Raw genomic sequence first — 22,112 nt, forward strand, 5'->3', positions numbered from 1 at the left:
ACATGGGTCACAGGGAGAACGTACAAACTCCATACAGACAAGCACCAGCAGACGAGATCAAACCCAGGTGTCAGGCTCTGTAAGGCAGCAATTCTACCGCTGTGCCACCGTGCCAGCGCAATGTATTAGGTCTTCACCCAGAATTGTAAGTAACCATATCAAGAAATTTAACGACTGAGTTGATGTTTAAAACATATGCTTTAAGCAGAATAATTTCCTTGTTGTTGGAACATTATTATTCCAGTAACACTTGTTGTTATAACATGGTTCAGTAAATGGAAACAACATCTTGGCTCAACTCTCCCTTATAAACTTTATGACACATTTCTCCCTCTCAAATGCCCTGAATGCGTAGATTTCCTTGCCAACATTTCTCTCTCTTTTACACCAATACTGATGCTATCTGAGTTTGTTCCTATTAAACTTTTATTGCTTTCCCTCATTTCTTCTATTCTTTTGACCTGATTAATGCATAGCACACCCTTGCACTTCTTTGACCAGACAGGCCATTTAACATCGAATTTGCTTCTGACAAACTACTTTTCACCGTGCGTTCTACATATAGTTAATCATTCCTTTTGTCTCTTTAGTAATATGGTCGGACAGAATCAAGCAAGTCCTGTAAAAGCAGTTCCCTAAGGGGAATGCAATTGGAATAAATTTGCAAATGCCAGCAGGAGGGTCTTTTTGGCTGAGGATGCATACAATCCCAGTTGTCCTCTAGACAAAAACTGAATCTGCGAAATATATGACAATTCACCAAGGATTCCACCATCATATAATTGGAAGATTCCCGGGATGCTCCATGCGGCCGAAAGGCTGGCGGGCCGAGAACAACCTGGTGGAACAATGTCACAGAGAATAAAGAAGTACCCAGTGGGGGTTGCCGAGAACAAAGAGGGAGCCAGCGGTGCTGCCGAGACAAGCAGGGACCCGGCACCACCTAGGTGAAGTCTCCTGTATGATTTCACCGGATTGTATGCAAAAACAAAGAATTTCAATGTACATGGGTACATGTTAAAATGAAGTATAATTGAGTCATTGAATTACTTGATTAATAAGTCTGCTGCGTTTAATGCAAGTGAAGCATGGACTAAAACTGATGGAGATTATTATTAAACCAAAATGTAGGAAAGAACTGCAGATGCAAGTTTAGATTGAAGATAGACACAAAATGCTGGAGTAACTCAGCGGGACAGGCAGCATCTCTGGAGAGAAGGAATGGGTGACGTTTCGGGTCGAGACCCTTCTTCAGACCAATGTCAGGGGAGTGGGCGGTACAGAGATAAAATGTAGTCAGAGACAGTAAGACAGGTCAGAGATCTGGGAAGGGGGAGGGGATAAAGGGAGAGGGAAAGCAAGGGCTACTCGAAGTAAGAGAAGTCAATGTTCATACCGCTGGATATGTTACCCTGAACTCTGGGGTTTGACTTATTTTGAAACAGAGAGGAACAAAAAAGCTGCGCAGCACATAAAAAAAATCAGTAACATAACCAACGTTTTGCATTAGTACTACGAAAATAAATTGATAAGGATTCTGCTGAAAAAGTTTAAATGATTCAAATAAAAATGTCATTAAACCTAATTACTAAATCATGGCATGTCATTATTACCACACACATAAATACTCATTAAATTCTGAATATACAATGTCTATTTAAATTTGAAAGGGTTCACTGGTAAACATCTGATTCTATATTGAGTTCTCCTGGCTTTGTTCTTGCTGCAGACAGATACAATTGTTAAGCTCAATTACTACAACTACAGACTCCCCACTTAAAAGGAAAAATAAACTTAATTTAAGGGTTCAAATTAAATTGCTCAATAATTCTTCCTCCATATTTATTCTAATTCACTGTTTTATTTTCAGTTTGTTGCATTCAATCCCCCAGATCTCTTTTTCCGTTGTTTTTAATTTTACAATTTAGGACACTCATCAACTATTACACTGGATTTTTACATCATCAGTTTACACAGGATTTGAAGCACAGGGAAGAGAATGCAGATCAAATCCCACCTATCAGCCAGACAATACGTAATTTCGGGGAGAAGGCAGGAGAATGGAGATGAGAGGAACAGATAGATCAGCTATGATCGAATGGCGGAGCAAATTCGATGGGCTGAATGGCCTTATTCTGCTTGTCCATCTCATGGTCTTACTCCATCTATGGTGGATCCAATTACCACTGGGGAAATGCATCAAAATTTGAATCTCTTTTTTGCTCTTTAAAACCCCTCCACCAGCAAAGTAGGAACATGAGTGGTGTAGAATATCAGAACCAGGTCTCCTGCAATGAACCAGTGTTGAAACCACAGCTGGCTTTCAAATGCAAAAACAAAAACTGAGAAAGAGTTTCATCTCCCTGGAGGTTCAAACTTTCTGTATATGAATCAAATAACTTCAGCTTGGCCAGTTCTGGCTTTAATTTCCCCGCTGCTATACTCCAGCAAGCAGAAAAACGCGGTCTTGACATTAACGGAAGGATGGAGCATAATGAAAAACAGAATATTCTGTCAAACGTTTTATGCAGCTAGATTTTCCTCCCCCATAGGAAACGACATTGGATTCACATCAAAAATGGAGAAAGCAAACAAGGATCATCCATAACCACAAGAGGGGTGTGGGCGGATTGAGATGTCTGGTCTTTTTGCTGTGTCAATATTGTATAAAACGCTGTTGTTTGCAGTAATGCCGAGGCAAACATCTACACACTGCTACAGGATCTCGATCACAGAAGAGAAAATACAGTGAACTTACGTCAGAATAAATCACGTTGCCAATGACTCGCGCCCAGAAGGGAAACTCCTCCAAACATTTCGGTGGGCAATTAATCCTATAAATCAAAGTAATCAGTCTCTGAATTGAAAATTGCCCTATAAAATATCCATTAATTGCATTAATGATTAAGTTTGCAAGTATAATGCATGACATAACAAATTTCCAATTAAGCACATGAGAAATTATGCATAAAATATTTACAGTAAAATCAATTGACGTAGAAGAATGGCATAATATTAATAACAGATTATAGGAGCAGAATTAGGCCATTTGGCCAATCAAGTCCACTATTCCATTCAATCATGGCTGATCTATCTCTCCCTCGTAACCCCATTCTCCTGCCTTCTCCCTATAACCTCTGACACCCGTACTAATCAAGAATCTATCTATCTCTGCTTTAAATATATCTGCTGACTTGACCTCCACAGGTTTCTGTGGCAAAGAATTCCAGATTCACCGGTCACCACCCACTAAAGAAAGTTGAAGCAAGGTCCTGGTTATGTGTATTTCACCATGGACACAAAAGGCTAGAGCAGTATAACTTTTGGATTACACTTGTTACAATTCGTAGCTTAAGAAGTTCTTACTGCTTAAGCACTTCTGAAACTGCAAGTCCATTGGCTTCCTTGAACTTGCTGTAAATGAATGGTTTAGTTCGCTGGACAACAAGTGTTTACAGTGGGATGACATATTCAAGTTCCACTCATTAATTAATATCCTCAACCACAAGCAAAGGTGCAGTATCATTATTGACGTTAATATCCCAAGCTGCTCGATAAATGGAAATACATGGAGAAGACGGGTTCCTGGCCTTTATGGAAGAGTTTGCGTGGAGACGGTAGGAAAGATACATTTTGAGACATCTTTAAATGAGAAAGAAAAGTAAAAGGAAAGAGAGACCCAGAGACTGTTGATGGTTTAATGCAAGACACAGGAAAGGACGCACACAAAAAAAGAATCAGAAGAAAGAGACACAAGAGACTGCAGATGTTGGCACCCAAATCAAAAAGCAAACTGCTAGAGGAACTCAAAGGTCAAAACAGCATCTGTGGTGTGAAATGAACAGTGCTCATTTCAGGTCGAGACCCATCATCTGGACTAAAAAAAGTAGAGGTGTGATGGCAAGTTTAGTTTAGTTTTATTTTGGTTTATTGAGAGGGTGAGCGAGCGACAGTTAGTTCAACCAGACAACTGTGCATGTTGGAGGCAGGGAACTGAGGTTTGAGTTTGAGTTTAGTTTATTGTCAGGTGTACTGAGGTACAGTGAAAAGCTTTTGTTGCGTGCTAACCAGTCAGCGGAAAGACAATACATGATTGCAATAGAGCCATTCAAGGTGTTCAGATACATGATCAAGGGAATAACGTCAATAACATTTAGTAAGTATTAAGAGGTGGGGGGGGGGGGGGGGGGGGGGGGGGGGGGGGGGGGGGGGGGAGGAGCAATGGGACAAGTCCCAGCAAGCGATCCAGGTGATGAGGGGTTGTTTGGCAGATGCAGGAGGTAGAGATAGTAACATAGACCAGGGGGCGATAAGTGAAGGCAAAAAAGATGATGGAATCTGATCAGAAGAGAGGAGTGGAACCAAATGAGGATGGGATGGTGGACAGATTGGAATAGTTATGGGAGAGGATAGGGGACCCACAAACTCTACCCACTGGGTTGGGGTGGAACCACAATGCAAGCCATTGCTGGGATGCATTGACTGGATTTGGAGAGGTTAAAGTGGTTCCAGCCTGCTGAAAGATGCAGTGGGGAAAAGTACCATACTCGAATAGAAATACTACTCAGGTCAACTATATATTAAAGAGCAGAAATGGGTTCTGCACAAAATGGGAGCAATTAACCTATTCCAAGCAATGTCAATGGATATGGTTAACACTACATAATTGATTATAATAAAGGGCTACTAATCATCAGCCTGTGCTTTGGCCAGACTTAATGATTTGCTTTAGAATAGCAAAGAATGGTTTGGGTTTAGCGATACAGCGCAGAAACATGCCCTGCGGCCCACCGAGACCATTAATCACCTGCATACTAGTTCCATGTTATTCCACTTTCTCATCCTACACACAAGTCATTTACAGAAGCCAATTAACCTACAAACCTGCACGCCTTTGAAATGTGGGAGGAAACCGGAGCACCCAGAGGAAACGTGCACGGTCATACGGAGAACGTACAAACGCCGCACAGACCGTACCCATAGTCAGGAATGAATCTGGGTCACTGGTGCTGTGAGGTAGCCGTTCTACTGCTGTGCCGCCCAAATGCATTGTATAAAATCATCTTTGTCTTATTTTCATAACCTACCTCATTATCTCAATCCAAGTTTCACAATAGAACCAGTGAATTGTGATTAGAATATATTTTCACCCTTCTTAAGGTCTGTTTAACATGATATGAAGGACAGCTCGTGATGTGTTAAACAGTAGAAAAAGGTTTTGAAACTAAATTTCAATCATTTAGTTTTAAATGTGAAAAGCCACCACTTAAAAGTTAAATACAAAATCTATCAGTGCAAAGGAGATACAAGGATCTGCAGGTATTAGTTTACAAAGAAAGGCACAAACTGTTGGAGTAACTCAGTGGATTGGGACTACATCGATAGGTGATGTTTCAGGTCGGGACCCCTAAGAAATAGGCAATCTGAACTACACAGAAGGTAATGGAACAGAATACTGCAATGAGAACCTCAGGTGATTGTCTTCAGATGTGCCTCAAACTAAGATGTGTCAGATGGCCACAGCTAATTGAAAGGGTAGTTAGAAGACAAATGGTGACAAAGCCATAGTCAAAACCCCACAGATAAGGGTCTGAAGAAGGGTCCAGACCTAGGGCAGCACAGTGGTGCAGCAGTAGAGTTGCTGCCTTACTGCGCCAGAGACCCGGGTTCAAGGTGGACTACAGGTGCTGATACATTCTCCGTGTGACCATGTAGCTTTTCTCCGGGTGTTCCGGTTCCCTCCAACACTCCAAAGATGTGCAGGTTTGTAGATTAACTGACTTTAGTAAGTTGTAAAATTGGTCCTAGTATGTAGGATAGTGTTAGTAAACAGGATGATCGCTGGTCAGTGCAGATTCCGTGGGCTGGTGTTCCTGTTTCTGCGCTGTATCTCTTAAGATCTAAAGACCTAAAATGTCACCGATCCATGTTCTCCAGAGATGCTGCCAGACCCGCTGAGTTACTCCAGCATTTTGTGTCTTTCTTTACCTATTAGTACAGTTCTTGACTAATTGTTCGGGAATTGCTTGCTCTGACATTGTGCGAAAGTAGTGCGTTAGCACTATGGGAACTTCACTCACCCCCCTGCAGGTAATATACAACAGGATGCCTTACCAGAGCACAAAAAAAATCATACCCTCTTCCACCCCTGATACGGACAAAGCTGGTCAGCCGTTGCACTGTGGTACGGAGACAAAGGAGTTTCTCCCAGACTGCAATTCGGACTGTAAACGCCTTTCTCACCAGGGCTAACTGTACAGAACGGAAAAAAATACAATTGTGTTTATAATTTGTTTGGTTGTTTTGTTGTTCCGCGAGCATTGCCACTTTCATTTCACTGCACATCTCGTATGTGTATGTGACAAATAAACTTGACTTGACTTGACTTGACTTGTAATATTACTCTGCATTGTGCGAAAAGTTTAGCAAAAATTTGAAGAAATGATCTTACTGGACACTTCCGAAAGGACAAAGCTGTAAATCAACTGACTGGGCTTAAAGGAAAAAAAATACAATCAGAACATTGAACTTTTCAAGCTGAGGGGTTTTTGAAATTAAGAAATGTTTACTGGTCACTTCCGAAAAGTAAATCCATTGGCTTCCTTGAACTTGCTGAAAATAAATGTTGCTCTTATTAAAAGATTAATGGCATTTTATTAAAATACAGTGATCTTAACTATGGCTGTTACCTTTGATCAATAATTAAATATTATGTATAAGACTGGAACAAAACCTTAACTCAGTCTACCTAAAGTCTGCTATCCTGTCTTCTGGTGAACTATTATATAGCCCAAATGAAACACAAACAGCCAATAAAACAGATCAATAGTGCAGATTACCACCTTGCTCCAAATTGAGAGAATGTGAATGTGTGCAAAGGAAGAAGATGGAGCTGGTTTTAAATAACCAATCATTCAAGTATTAGTAAAATATTTTTTCCAAACTGCTGCCAACGTTCAGTCAAAAGGTCAGACACACTCCTCACATCTTCAAGTGTTTATTCAGCTTACGGATAGTATCCTACATGATAATGGGCAATATTCCCGCAATGGATACAAGAAGTGTTTCCTTTGGCCTTGTTAGCCCATTTGTTACCACTATACCATACCTCAGGCCAATGGAAATTGAATCCAGGTGCATGCACACTGATTTTCTGTTATTTCTTACCAAGCTGTCTACATTGTTAATCTCTACACAAGTAATAATCCTAACCTATTTAGAGTATCAATTTAATTTACTATTTGCGTGTGTGTGTGCGTGTGTGAACACTGATATATAGGCTCGTTTATGGATAACCATTAAGATTTTGCTGCAGTTTGGTCAAAAACAAGGGAAATGCATCCAGTTTTAAGAAAATGGTGAAAGACTTGTTTTCATACCTTCTTTTCCCTGGTCCTATCTGGCAGAAAGTACAGAAGCTTGAAGCGCGCACCACCACACTCAAGAAAAGTTTGAACAGATTGTATCTGTACATGGCATATGTTTGGATAGCATGCTTAACTAAGCTTTTCGTTGTACATGTAACAGTAATAAACCTAAACCTAATTTAGGGTTCTCTCACCTTATGGATCGAATGTGCTTTCTGGTGGACTTGACAAAGAATGGGACTTTTCCTGTCCGGGTGATATCCACAAGTCCTCCGTCTTCATTCTTAAATATTCCTTGGTGTATTGCAGCCCGACAAATGCTAGATTGCTGGAAAGATGCAAAACAAATTGATTCGTACATCTCCTGCACTGTTTGACAAAGCCCCTAAAACTCCCACTTTGGCTCCAGTATATATTGCCCAAAAACTTGAAATAAGTCCACCATAAAACTGAGGTCCTACTTTAAATTATAAAATTCTGGATAGGCTTGATTAAAAATCACCTCAACCTGTCCTTAAAATACTACTAGGGAAAGATTAGTGGTGGAAGAGAAATGTCTCCACAGTTTTTTTTGTTTTTTTTAATATTTTATTTTATTAGAAGTAAGTACAGTCATATGGCACCAAAGTGCCTAATATATATTTTCATCATACATTTTATGTACAACTTCTTTTTTTTTGTTACATTGAAAAAAGATGAGAATAAGAAAAAGAAGTTAGATAGTAAAGGATAGAAAGATGTGAAATATATAGTGTGTGAAGAAAGAAAACGAGTAAACCACAGTTAGTATTGAGCAGTGGTATTAGTAATCAGGTCTCTGATGCCTACAATCAAGCATTCACCTGTTCTATCTTCCTATTCCTACCCTCACTAACACGTGGCACCACAAGCAATCCAGAGATTATCACCTTTGAGGTCCTGCTTTTTAACATTGTGCCTAATTCCCTGCATTAACTCTGCAAGACCTCATCCTTTTCCCACCCTCGTCTCAGGTGAAGATCTAGATCTCAAACCTGGGCAAGATAATTTCATTTATTAAAAAAAATAGCAGTTGTTCCTTTCAAAGGAAGAAATTGAGCCAAGATATATTGGGCCAAGATGGACCAGGGCTGGGGAGGGTAGAGATATGTACATTCAAGCTAGCTCTACACCCCATTTCTGTTTAGGGGATATGTAACGAAAGATGAAGTTTATCCCAGATATATCCTTGTTACAAAGATCTCCGTATCTCAGTCCCACCCACAATCCCATACAGTAGGTAAGGTACAGTAGGTTAAGGTCAGTAGGTAGAGGCACACTGACAATTTATGCTGGGAAGGGACCTCGAGATATCTAAATAAACATAGAAAATCCTTACCGCTTCATAATAGATTGTTCCAATTACTTTAGCAGTTGAAGATTTGCAATTAACCGGGCACTTATACCTATTCAATAAAAATCATCAAATTATCAAGCATCAAACGTCGGCATTTATAGACTGATTACAAACACAAGAAAAAATCTCAGGTCACACTTTGAGCATCTATTCAACTGCTTAAAGTGTTAAAATACATCTTTACAAAATGTGCTCCTGCTGCTTAATATTTTCTGCACAGATAGACACAAAAAGCTGGAGTAATTCAGCCAGTCAGACAGCATTGTTGGAGAAAAGGAACAGATGACATTTCGGGTTGAGATCCTTCTTCAGACTGAACATCACCTATTCCTTTCCTCCAGAGACACTGCCTGTCCCACTGAGTTACTCCAGCTTTTTGTGTCTATCTTTGGTTTAAACCAGCATCTGCATTCCTTCCTACACACTTAATATTTTCTGTCTTCTATTCCTGCATAAAAATCTCTCTGTAATTGGTATTACAGATTCAATAAGAGCAATTAGTGGCTTAGAAGGAGGTTATCACGTCCCTGAAAGGATAGTTTGTGTAACAGTTTCAGCAGTGAACATTTTAATGTCATAATTTTAATAAATAGTACAGTATCTCTGTAACCGAAGTGAAAATGCCAAAATAAATAAATGTACTGAATTCATGTGACAAAGCAGTAAAATATTCAGATTACATAAATGTGCTCCAGCCTTTTCTAAGTTCACTGTTCGAGTGTAGCCATAGAATTTGAGGTGGCTATAAAGAAACCTTTACCTCATAATACAAGGGCAAATATTAACGCTGTTTTGGTGAACAATTTTGTCACTTGATGAATGGCTAAATAATCATATTTAACAAGGGGGTCTGTAATATGTTGCAGCAATCGCACCATTCCTCATTATACAATTTTATCTTGCATCGCATGACTGATTGATCGCTCATTGGATAAAGAATTTTACACAAGGATTTCCACGAGAATCACTTATTGATTTTATATCCTGAAACAAAGAGATTCAATAACTTTAGATGGAAATCAAATCACGCAATAAATACTATCAGGTACGAAATGTATCAAATGTATGAACCACTGTGGTGTCCCTGGTAGAGCTGCTGCCTCACAGCGCCAGAGAACTTGGTTTGATCATGACCTTGGGTGCTTTCTGTGTGGAGTTTACATGTTCCCTTTGTGACAATGAGAGTTTCCTCCTGGTGCTATGGTTTCCTCCCACAACCCAAAGATGGGCAGGTTTGTAGGTTAATTGGCCTCTGTAAAATTGCCACTAATGTGTAAGAAGTGGATGTGAAAGTGGGATAACATTGAGGTCGTGTGACTGGGTGATCGATGGTCGGCATGAATTTGGGAGGGATGGGGACACAATAGACAATAGGTGCAGGTGAAGGCCATTCGGCCCTTCGAGCCAGCCCCAATCAGTTACCCCGATCCTGCCTTCTCCCCATATCCCCTGACTCCGCTATCTTTAAGAGTCCTATCTAACTGTTACAGCCTGTTTAAAATACTGTATCTTTCCATCAATAAGTGAAAAATCTGAGTGCAATGAGGATTAACTAATTACTTTGTGCATGACATTCTGCACTCCAGAACTTTAAATCACTGAAGAACACTGCATAATACATTTATTTTAATACATGCACTTTCTGAACAGGATTTCTATCATATTACACATTACTGGATCATTGATTCCAAATTCTTGATTCCATATTCTTGATCATTATTCCAAATTATTGCTGTCAATGTAGAACCCTGTAAATATTGAAAATGAACTAATACATGTAAAATAATAAATGCAGAGAGAACAATAATGATACCTGTTGCAAGTTGTCCCTTTGCATTTGTCTCTCATTTTCATTTCACATGTGATGGTTTGAGCTGAAAGGCAGTAAAATATCATGTCATGATCTTAAAGCATAACAATTCAAGCCAAAAGTGAAAAGAAATGGCATGCATACGATATTCTGGCTGTCATGGTAAATCCATAAGACCCTTTGTAAATGAAAAGGTATTGTGTGGATATAGGAAGGATTGATCATTCAATACCAAAGTACTGGGAAACTGCCTCGAATAAGGAAACACAAACTCAAAGAAAGACTAGTACAGCTACTTTCAATTGAAGGTAAGAGTGATTTAAGATCATAAGGTCAATGAATAGAAGTAGAATTAGGACATTCGGCCCATCAAGTCTACTGTCCCTCCGAACCTCTTTCTCCTGCCTTCTCCCCATAACCCCTGACACCTCAAAAGATACAAATGCATGAGGAAGGGCAGATAGAAATGAACTGTTACCATTGTTGCACGGTCTAGTTCAGGGGATGCGGACGACTTGAAATGGAAGAGATTTAGGAGAAAGAAAAATAAATATTTTTGCACAATTATGGAGAAAAATAAATGCATGTGTATTAAGCACATTTTTAATGTCAATCCTACATTTACATTTCTTCGTAGATTGATTGTAAGGGTCATTAAAGTAATAGGCGAACAAAAACATTATGGGGATATTGCAAGGATTTTATGCCTCTGACCATTGTAGAATGACGCATCAGGATGAATCATGTTGATCAGCTCATGTATTTTGACACATAGCTTTAAACAGAATCGGATCCTAAAGAGACCCATTGGAAGGAATGTGATATACCTTTCACTGAGTACTCTATAATTGTCTGAGCAGATTGAGATGATTCGGGTTAAAGAGTGAATGCAGTTGCCAAGGTCTAAATCTTGAAACTGCCTCCCTACACACTGTAGCAGGACCTTTACCTGAAGGTCTGCAGCAGTCAATCAGGTAAACAACCTCTGGGAAGAATGAGATGTACAATAAATGTTTGGCTTGACATCCAGATGAATAGAAAAAAACTAAAACTACAGCACATGAGAAATATGTAGAAATGAACTGCAGATGCTGGTTTATACATATAGATGGGCACAAACTGCTGGAGTAACTCAGTGGATCAGGCAACATCTCGGGAGAAAAAGGATGGGTGGCTCTACAAAGAGGCCCGACCTGAAACGTCACCTATCCTTTTACATCAGAGATGCTGCCTGATCCGCTGAGTTACTCCAGCACTTTGTGTCTATCTTCCACACATGAGAAATCATCTGATAAAGTGAATTCATAGAACCCACTAGCATCTAATCCATAGAATGTGAAATTGGCACCTTTTACAAAGACTCAAAGGACACAGAGCACTGGATTTCATAACTACCCTACCTCTGCAGGTCAGGTGGCATTTGTAAGAAGGGAACTGTAAAAGTGAGATCTTCAATCTGAAATGTTAACCGTTTCTCTTTCCACAGATGCTGCCTGACCTGCTGAGTTTTTCTTTCATTTTCTGGTTTAATTTGAGATTTCAGGTTGCAATGTTATTTTAAATTCAAATTAGCGTCTTTACTTTTTGCAACCAATCAAACCTTGGATAATTGAGTATAAACCATCAAAAGGAACTATTTATTTCACACCAATAATTTTCAGACGGCCACTTTTATCTGCAAACAAATCCAATCCAGCTTTTATTTGCTTTAAAAAAAACATATTACAATACTTACGACAAAAACTCCACATAATCCTATTTTTTTCAATGCTAAATAAAATATATTTAGATAAAGCACATTTTCAGCAACAATTTATAAATGCTTATATTTAAACCATACTTGAAGAGGTAGTGTTATTGTAATAGAAAGAAAATATATTAAGTTCCAATCCATGAAACCAGAATTTGCTCATGGGCTTTGCTTTGTCCTGTACTGCATAGATAAATAATATGACTTGGCATTTTCTTTCTGAGTCCATTAGGAATCTTCTGTTCCTGGACAAACAGTATGCTGAAGGGCTTGCTTGAACCTTACAAGAACCTCAACTAATGTGCTTTAGTTCTTTACAGTTTTGCAACCTACGCAAATCCCTTGAAGCTCAAAAACAGGCAATCAGCCTAAAAAACCACAGGCTGGTCCGAGCTCTAGCCAACAGCAAAGACTACGTCCGAGAGAATCGGACACCTTCCTCCTTTTAAAGCTGAATGGTACATGATACTGAGAATTAAAAAGATCTCTCACACAAGTATCAGCCACAAATGTTAAATTACAACCAGATGTGGGGCGAAAGTTGTTGGCAAAAAATCATCTAGCCATAAGACCATAGTAAGGACACTCTGAAACATGTCGAAAAACTGGCATCCCAAAATATTTAATTATGTTGTTGGTGAAATAACATTCAGGAAAGATGCACAATGAAGGTATAAAATGTCACCAGGTACTTACACCCATCATTGGCAAAGTTCATTAAAACCTTTCAAGGGGACATGAGCAGTTTAGTTTAATTGAGTTTAGTGTCACATGTACCAAGGTACAGCGGAAAGCTTTTTTGTTGCAGTCAGCGGAAAGACTATACATGATTACAAGCAACGCATCCACAGTGTGGATACACTATAAAGGGAATAACATTTAGTGCAAGATAAAGTTCAGTAGAGTGGAGCAGCTGGGCTTGTACACTCTGGAGTTTAGAAGGATGAGAGGATATCTCATTTGAACATATGAGATTGTTCAGGGTTTGGACACACGTTAGAGGGAGGAAACATGTTCCCGATGTTGGGGGAGTCCAGAACCAGGGGCCACAGTTTAAGAATAAGGAGTAAGCCATTTAAAACGGAGACGAGGAAACACTTTTTCTCACAGAGAGTGGTGAGTATGTGGAATTCTCTGCCTCAGAGGGAGGTGGAGGCAGGTTCTCTGGATGCATTCAAGAAAGAGCTAGATAGGGCTCTTAAAAATAGCAGAGTTAGGGGATATGGGGAGAAGGCAGGAACGGGGTACTGATTGGAGATGATCGGCCATGATCACATTGAATGGCGGTGCTGGCTCGAAGGGCCACATGGCCTACTCCTGCACCTATTGTCAATTGTCCAATTGAAGATAGTCCGAGGGTCTCCAATGAGATGATAGCTAAGGAATTCTCTCTGGTTGTTGACGGGATGGTTCAGCAGCCTGATAACAGCTGGGAAGAAACTGTCGCATTGTAGGAACATTCCCAGATCCCAGCAAATGCCTGGACTACAGCAAGGAAGTGCCCGGCAAAGACCCCAGTGCCATAGCTATTACATGTGGATGTGGAAGCCCTTCCAGGAAATCTAATCCCTGTCACAGTGTATGAGAGGTTGGTGGGGTTGAAGAAGCAGGAGCAAGTCTCTTCCCAATTGTCACATTAATCACAACTATAATAAACAGAAATGATGGCGCATGCACATCATGCCCCTGCACCACTATTGATGCGTGCATTTACCCAACAAAGGTCCTCTGCATTCCTGGTGCCTGATAGTGGAGCTCATGATCCATAACTGCTCAGCTAACATCTGGGGAGAGGGGATGGGGCAGAGAGTGACAGAGAAGAGAGAGACTGGGAGAGAGAGAGGACAGTGAAAGAGAAACAGACAGACAGACAGACATACAGACAGACAGACAGACAGACAGAGACAGACAGACAGAGGCACAGGAGGACAGAACCAGACAGAGAAAGAGAGGGATAGAGGGAGTCAGAAAGACAGAGACAAAGAGATGGAGTCAGAGAAAAAGAGGGACAGACAGAGATTCAGAGCGAGAGAGAGAGAGACAGAGAGAGAAATTGATGATTATAAAGTTCCCTGCTGCACAACTTTATAAATATAAAGATCATCTTAGAATCAATAAGATCTCAATCCCAACAGCTTGAATAATTTCCTAGCAGAACATCTTTTCCATTCGCACAGTTACAGCTTCTTCTCAGAGCTGCGATAAGAAATCTTATTGCAAGCGAATGGGCCAGCCTGACAAATGCTTTAGTGCTGAATTACTAAGGCTGCAAACAAACCCATTCTCATCCTATTTCAAATTAGGCATTGCAACAAAGACCTAGCTTTACCTGTGCTCCAGAGGCAGTCAGGAGCTGCACCAGGTTAGTTTTGGCACACTCAAACCTCTTAAAGATCCCTGTAGTATTTGAGTAGATTACGCATAAAACTTAAATGCTTCCTTACTCATCATTTTGTGGGTGCGAGATGTCTTCTTTGAATGTGGACGAGATGGCGGCTTTTGTTGCTCCACCCAAGGATTTAACCCATGGTCCGTGGGAAGCTCAATTTCATTCATATGTTTCGGCTGTGGTCTTTTCACAGTATTGCCTGGGAGAAAATGGTGAAATATGGTTAAACAATCTTTTATGCAGATGGGTTAAGAATTCCACTTCAGAGACAGTGATTCAGGATCTTTTCTTACTGTTTATTTTCCTGTGTTTTTTTTACCCCACTTTCTTGTTTTCCACTTCCATGCATTCAGCAATATGTGCACAGCAGCATTGTCTGCTCTGTCGTCAACCATATGCTGTTTATGCGCACACTGTTTGGGTGGCACGGTGGCGTAGCGGTAGAGCTACTGCCTTACAGCGCCAGAGACTCGGATTCGATCCTGACTACGGGTGCTTGTCTGTATGGAGTTTGTACTTTCTCCCCATGACCTGCGTGGGTTTTCTCCGAGATCGTCAGTTTCCTCCCACATGCCAAAGACGTACAGGTTTGTAGGTTAATTGGCTTGGTATCAATTTAAATTGTCTCTAGTGTGTGCCGGATAGTGTTAGTGTGCGGGGATCGCTGGTCGGTGCGGTCTCGGTGGGCCGAATGACCTGTTTCCGCGCTGTGTCTCTAAACTAAACTAAATACCCTCAGCTTGAGACCAAAACCTTTTGAATGATCACTCCTTACATCACCATTCACCACTCTCAAACTGTTCCTGAAATAAATGTAAATAATGTCAGCTGTATTTATGTTTTAAACACTGTCTGCAGTCATGACTATACCTTGGTCAAAAGAACCTTAATCCTGATCCTTCCATCATTCTACCTCTCCATGCACCCAACTTGCACACAACCAGAAGATCTACAAATATTAATGCACTCAATGGAGCTGTTCAAGTACTTTAAATTAAGTTTATAGATGAACATGGATAGCAGCCCTTTGGCCCACCGAGCCCATGCCAACCATCGATCACCTGTACACTAGTTCTATGTTATCCCACTTTCTCATCCACTCCCTACACACCAAGGGCAATTTACAGAAACCAACAAACCTGCACGCCTTTGGAATGTGGGAGGAAACTGGAGCACGCGGAGAAAACCCACGTGGTCACAGGGATAACATACAAACTCCGTGCAGGCTGCACCTGTAGTCAAGATCGAGTCCGGGTCTCTGGTGCAGTGAGGCAGCAACTCTAACATTGCACCACCCTTACGGAATGCAAAATCCATTTGCAGTTTGGATCCATTGAAGACAATGTTTAGAGTTAGATCCTGATCCAAGCAACAGGTTAATCAAACTGCATCACACCCAAGCACGTCCCCAGACACATCTTATTCACCATCCACACATCCACACACTTTCTTTGATTAGTACATGGAACGGACAAAAAGGCATCCTTTAGCCATTTTGGTGGATGAATAAGTAAAGTAGGGCACCTGTGAGTAAAAATAATCCTCAACAAAAAAAATCTGGCATTGAGGTCATTTTTGCTGTGTTTTTTTCTGATCCACTAAAGATACTTTTTCTGTACTTGGGTCGGCTTCCATGCCACTGTGTTTGGACAGCTAATTATCCTTAATGCTTTACTGCTTGTAAAGTTCATTTAGTGGCAAATCAACTGTTCACACAGTAACTGACAGCTCAAAATGGAGTGTTCTGTTTAGAAACAAGCAGCTATTCATTACAGAAGTGGATTTTGCCGGCCAAAATCAACTGGATTCAACATTTTAAATGAGCAGACTGAAAATTACATTAATTTATGCCGAGGACAAAGAAGTAAACATTGAAATATTTTCCTATTAGCAAACAGAAATAAATATGCTGGAAACCACATACTAAATAAAACCCATATTTATGTCTGTGCTAAAGTAAATCTTAAACTCCTTCAGTAAAACCAAATATCGTACAACCATGGTTAAAATTCTGTGCTGTTTCAGTGTTACAAAATGGACCTGTATACGGATATATACAGTGCTGACATATAATTGCTAGAATATTTTTTTATTAATTAAAATTGAATTACCAGTAAACAAACAATGAGTTGTAAATGTTACACCAAATTAAAATTCTCAGGGCTTTTTGTTTCCCTTCATTCTTTTTTACCAGCAGTCCTGAATACGCTATCTTTGATTTTATATAATTCTTGTCCGGTTTGTTTAATATAGCATTGGTGTTCTCCTGTTACAATTGTTGTTCTGTTCGGTTACATTGACACACTCCGTATTAGTGTCACTGGGATAGTCTTCATTGCATTGCAGTAAATATGTGTTTATTGTTGTTTTTATTGTATGTATGACTGCTTAAATTTCGTTCAGACTTCGGTCTGAATGACAAATGAAAGGCTATTCTATTCAATTGTCTGTAACTCTGAGCAGGTTTAAAGGTCAATTGACCTTTCCTTATTTCAAAATTAAAATTCTTATTTTCCTGTCTGCACTCAAGCTACACCTCAACTGCCAGCTCGTCTGTTGAGTCACTTAATCTATCTCCGAAACTGCTATTTCCCACCCTATTTTCTGTGAATCCTAACTTTTTTTGCTCAACTTCCCATAGTGATTGCAACTCACTCTCTCATTCACAACAGCTCCTTGGCCCACGAACATGCATCAACCAAGAAAAGTGTCTGTAGCCACTGTGATGACTCAACACTGATTCAGTGACCACCCTTGTCTCGGTGATATAAAATATTAAACAAACAGCATTTGGGCGGCACAGAGGCGCAGCGGTAGATTCACTACCTTACAGCGCCAGAGACCCGGGTTCGAACCTGACTATGGGTGCTGTGTGTGCGGGGTTTCTACATTCTCCCTGTACCTCAGTTTCCTCCAACATTCCAAAGACGTGCAGGTTTGTAGGTTAATTGGCTTCTGCAAAATTGCCACAAATGGGTAGATTAGAACTAGTGTACGGAGATTGTTGGTTGGCACAGACTCGGTGGGCCAAAGGGCCTGTTTTTAAGCTGTATTTCTAAACTAAACTAAACATTCAAATATAATAACTCCTACGTGATGTTACGGGCATCTGTAAAATAGTTTTGGAAGTAGGAGTGGTCACATTAAGTTTTGAAGTTAATTTATTTTTTATTGGGATGTACAATATGATTACGTACCTTTGTCGCAGAGGTTATCCCTGCAACGACCACCATAGCTGGGTGGGCACTCTGAACATGGGCGACCAGGCTTGTATGGAGCGTCCCCAATCCAATTGCCCCTGGTTGATTAAAAAACAGCAAAGAATCTCAATGCAAATTCAGGTTAATTTGTTCTTATTCTTTAGGACTTTGTCCCAAACATGAGGAGCAATAGGTAAGCCAAATAAAAGCTGCAACATCCTGAGCAAGACTGATACCATCATGAAAGCAAGCAACTGAGATCAGAATTGGTATTACATGCAAGGATGCCGAAAGGCAACCTGCCATTTCTCTCAATCCCGACAGGTTTAAGTTGAGAGGTGCGAGATGCATCTCCATTGTTATTCAAGAATTGGTTCACATATAACAGCAAATGAATAAGGTACCAAAGAGGAGTTGACAACCCTAATGAATAAATGCTGGCCGTTTCCTTACTTCTTCCCCATGCTGGGTCACAATAAACAGCCCCGATATGAGCTAAACAGTCACAATTATATTTAAAAAAGCAGCAACTGTGTTGGCATGCTACAGTGTAATATGTAAAAACTGGGGAATCTTATTTATTTAGACTAGTTTAGAGATACAGCGCGGAAGCAGACCCTTCAGCCCACCGAGTCCAGGCCGACCAGTGATTCCCACAAACTAAACATTCCCTACAGAATGGGATAATTTACAATTTTTTTTACTGAAGCCTATTAACTTACAAACCTGTATGCCTTTGGAGTGTGGGAGGAAACCGGAGAAAACCCATGCAGATCACAGAGCGGACGTACAAACTCTGTACAGCCAGCGCCCGTAGTTAGAAACATAGAAACATAGAAAATAGGTGCAGGATTAGGCCATTCAGCCCTTCGAGCCTGCACCGCCATTCAATATGATCATGGCTGATCATCCAACTCCGTATCCTGTACCTGCCTTCTCTCCATACCCCCTGATCCCTTTAGCCACAAGTGCCACATCTAACTCCCTCTTAAATATAGCCAAAGAACTGGCTTCAACTACCTTCTGTGGCAGAGAATTCCACAGATTCACCACTCTCTGTGTAAAAAATGGATCGAACCCAGGTCTCTGGTGCTGTAAGGCAGCAACTCTACTGCTGCGCCACTGTGTACCGCCCCAATCTATGTTTGAGCATTATTAAGAGGAGCATCTAATAGCCCAGAAAATCTGTTAGTTCGGCACTGTCAAAGTTGCAAGAGTAAGATTATTGGTTCTACTGTACACCATGTAAATCAGCATCAGCGTAAATAGTCGGTTTGTTATTACACAACCGTAAAGACTCTCAATGATAAGTACAATGTTACAATAAATAATTTGCCAAATACATTGTACACAAAAACAGTTGGACACAGCCAAAGACTCTACTTCATTTATCAATTATCTGACAATAAACCAAACTAAAAAGCAATGGTAATGATAAACAGCATACTTTGGCGAATAATTGCACACTAAATAGACAGCGTTCTGCCAGATTGATCCCCACACGTTCATTCTTGGGCAAACATGGACAGCACAGCCAACTCGGTTTGTTGTTGCCCATACCAGCTGCAAAGAAATTAAAATAAGAAAGCTGTTAAATAAAGTATCAGTGATTAACTATGCATTTTTCTCAAAAAATAGCTTACTGCTAATCAAGTAAACATATACACTATCTAAATTTTACTAATTTTTTTAAAAGATAACTCCATTCATTATTAGCTTTTCTCATCCAAGCCAAGGTTTGGATTTAATAAATTGCAAAATCATCAACAGCATTAAATCTCTGGTAAAGGAAGAAATGAAGTGAGGTCATTAAGAGTGCAACATTGTCACACAGGGCTTCAGAAAGGAATAATGCTCAATTATTTTTTGATGTGAAGCCAAAACAGTGCTTTGAATAGTTGATGATTAAATTGATAAGTGCAACTCTCTGCAGCTGTTTGCAAATATTGTGGTATAAAGGATGGTAAAAATATATCTAAACAAATATTTGAGAGTATGCAGACCAGATATGATAATGACGTGAATTAAGGAATAGCCCACTACAAAGTACATTATGATCTATATCAAAGTGTGTGTACTGAAACGCTGTAAGACTGAAACACCCTCCCTAAATGTAGTCTCCAAATTTAAACGTGTTTTCAGATTTTACCTCTCCGAGGCTCCTAAATATCCAAAGACCAATTGTTTTAGGATTTGGCAGCAAGCTTCATCTGAAATTTGTTGCAAATTTCAAAAACCCATGTTCCTCAATGCAGTGATTATTTCAAGAAGGTCAAGCCAGGGATGGTGGTAGGGGCAGATACGATAGTGGTGTTTAATATGGTTTTAGATAGGCACATGGAAGCACAAGGATAGAGGGATATGGATCATGTACAGGCAGATCAGATCAGTTTAACTTGGCATCATGTTTCGCACAGATATTGTGGGCAGAAGGGCCCGTTCCTGTGCTGTTATGTTCTATGTTTTAAGCCAAGCTTCATCTTACAATGGACTAAAATGACGATTAGATAATGGACACATTCTAATGATGGCAGATCATCAGTTTAAAATATTGATGCTAATATGACTGCCTAAAATGGATTCTTTCTAGAATTAAATCTGTAGATAGCAAAATCTGTACATGTGTTTCGCTTTGGAGAATAGGTGTTAGCAAATGGATGGAACTTTTGAATCTACTCACTATCGATTTGTAATCCATTTTGTGCTGAGATTTGTTTCTTTACCCCATTATTAAAGGTGTTAACAATATTAACAATTGGGCAGCACAGTGGTGCAGCGATAGAGCTGCAGCCTCATAGCGCCAGAGAATCAGGTTCGATCCTGACTAAAGGTGTTGACTGTGCGGAGTTTGTACGTTATCCCTGTGAATGCGTGGGTTTTGTCCTGGTGCTCCGGTTTACTCCCACATTCCAAATGCGTGCAGGTTTGTAGTTCATTCTTGAACCTCAACAATATCGCTCTTCAAAACCACTATTCAGCCAAGATGCAAGAGATTTGCTGCTCAGTTATAAATTACTTACTTGAGTGTAATGGGTGCACATTGTGCCAGAACATCTTTCTGGACACCAAGGCCTGCACTCATGTGGGTATGGGTAGGTGTAATCTTTGGCTTCATCATACCATGTCTGCACTTGCGCTGCTGGAGACACATATCTGAAAGCACAGATACAGCACTCTGTCACAGACATTGCTTGCAAGTTGTACTATTTATGAATCAGTAACTCCAAAAATATGTCAGTCAATTTTCACCGATTAAATACATTGAGTTATTTGCAGGGAAAAGATGCCCAGTCAGTGGTAGGTCAGTTGGCAACTGCAAATTACCACTTAGTGTATGGAAGTGATAAAAGAAGGCGGAAGATAAGAGAGAATGAAGTAGCAACATAACAGGGGTAGAGGAGGACTGGGAATGGGATAGATGAGATTCCTCTGCTGGGAGCCAACATGGACTCAATGGGCCAAATGGCTTCACTCAATGTCACATTAAGAGGGAAAGCAAGATTCAGATGACTGTTCCTAAGTAATAATTTTATGATCGTAAAAATAGTAATATTACAGTAAAAATCACTGAGATTTGATGAAATATGTAATGTTTGTTGAAAGAAACCATGTGCGGCACAGCATTATTTAGATATACACTAAAATCAATTCAGTTCAGTTTGGTTTAATGTCACATGTACCGAGGTACAGTGAACAGCTTTTGTCGTGTGCTAACCAGTCAGCAGAAAGACAAGCCATGATTACAATCAATCCATTTACAGTGCATAGATTTATCATAAGGGAATAACGTTTAGTGCAAAATAAAGCCAGCAAAATCTGATCAAGGATAGTCTGAGTGTCATCAAAGAAGTAGATAGTAGTTCAGCACTGCTTTTTAGTTGTGGTAGAATGATTCAGTTGCCTGATAACAGCTGGGAAGAAACTATCCCTGAATCTGATGGTGTGCGTTGTCACACTATGCACTCTGATGCACAAGCTACACTGGTGTTTATGTTGCTCCCCCTTTAGGGCACCTCAGTTTTAAATAAATACTTTAATTGGGTTTATGATAGGTAATATTTTCCTCAATGAGTTTTACATTGTTAAATGATAAATAAATAAATCAATTAATTCATCTTTTGAAACTATTTATTCCGTTCATAATGTACTCCATAATTTATTCCATTCATAAGGTTTTGTTTAGCTGTTTCACTCTTTCAACAAAACTTTTGTAAAGTATAA

General features: G+C 40.0%; 1 protein-coding gene across 1 annotated transcript in view; it reads right to left on the bottom strand.

The window, feature by feature from the left end:
- Nucleotides 1-22,112, bottom strand: part of LOC129705369 (cysteine-rich secretory protein LCCL domain-containing 2-like) — a 39,661-nt gene that overhangs the window by 10,305 nt on the left and 7,244 nt on the right. The window contains 12 exon segments of the mRNA XM_055648914.1: nucleotides 2,759-2,855; nucleotides 6,147-6,179; nucleotides 6,476-6,494; nucleotides 6,570-6,584; nucleotides 6,587-6,612; nucleotides 7,562-7,695; nucleotides 8,725-8,791; nucleotides 10,556-10,616; nucleotides 14,747-14,890; nucleotides 17,889-17,989; nucleotides 19,339-19,454; nucleotides 20,912-21,044. Of these exon segments, the coding sequence (XP_055504889.1) occupies nucleotides 2,759-2,855; nucleotides 6,147-6,179; nucleotides 6,476-6,494; nucleotides 6,570-6,584; nucleotides 6,587-6,612; nucleotides 7,562-7,695; nucleotides 8,725-8,791; nucleotides 10,556-10,616; nucleotides 14,747-14,890; nucleotides 17,889-17,989; nucleotides 19,339-19,454; nucleotides 20,912-21,044 (946 nt within the window).

Source organism: Leucoraja erinacea, chromosome 17 (assembly GCF_028641065.1).
Source record: "Leucoraja erinacea ecotype New England chromosome 17, Leri_hhj_1, whole genome shotgun sequence".
NCBI lineage: Eukaryota > Metazoa > Chordata > Chondrichthyes > Rajiformes > Rajidae > Leucoraja > Leucoraja erinaceus.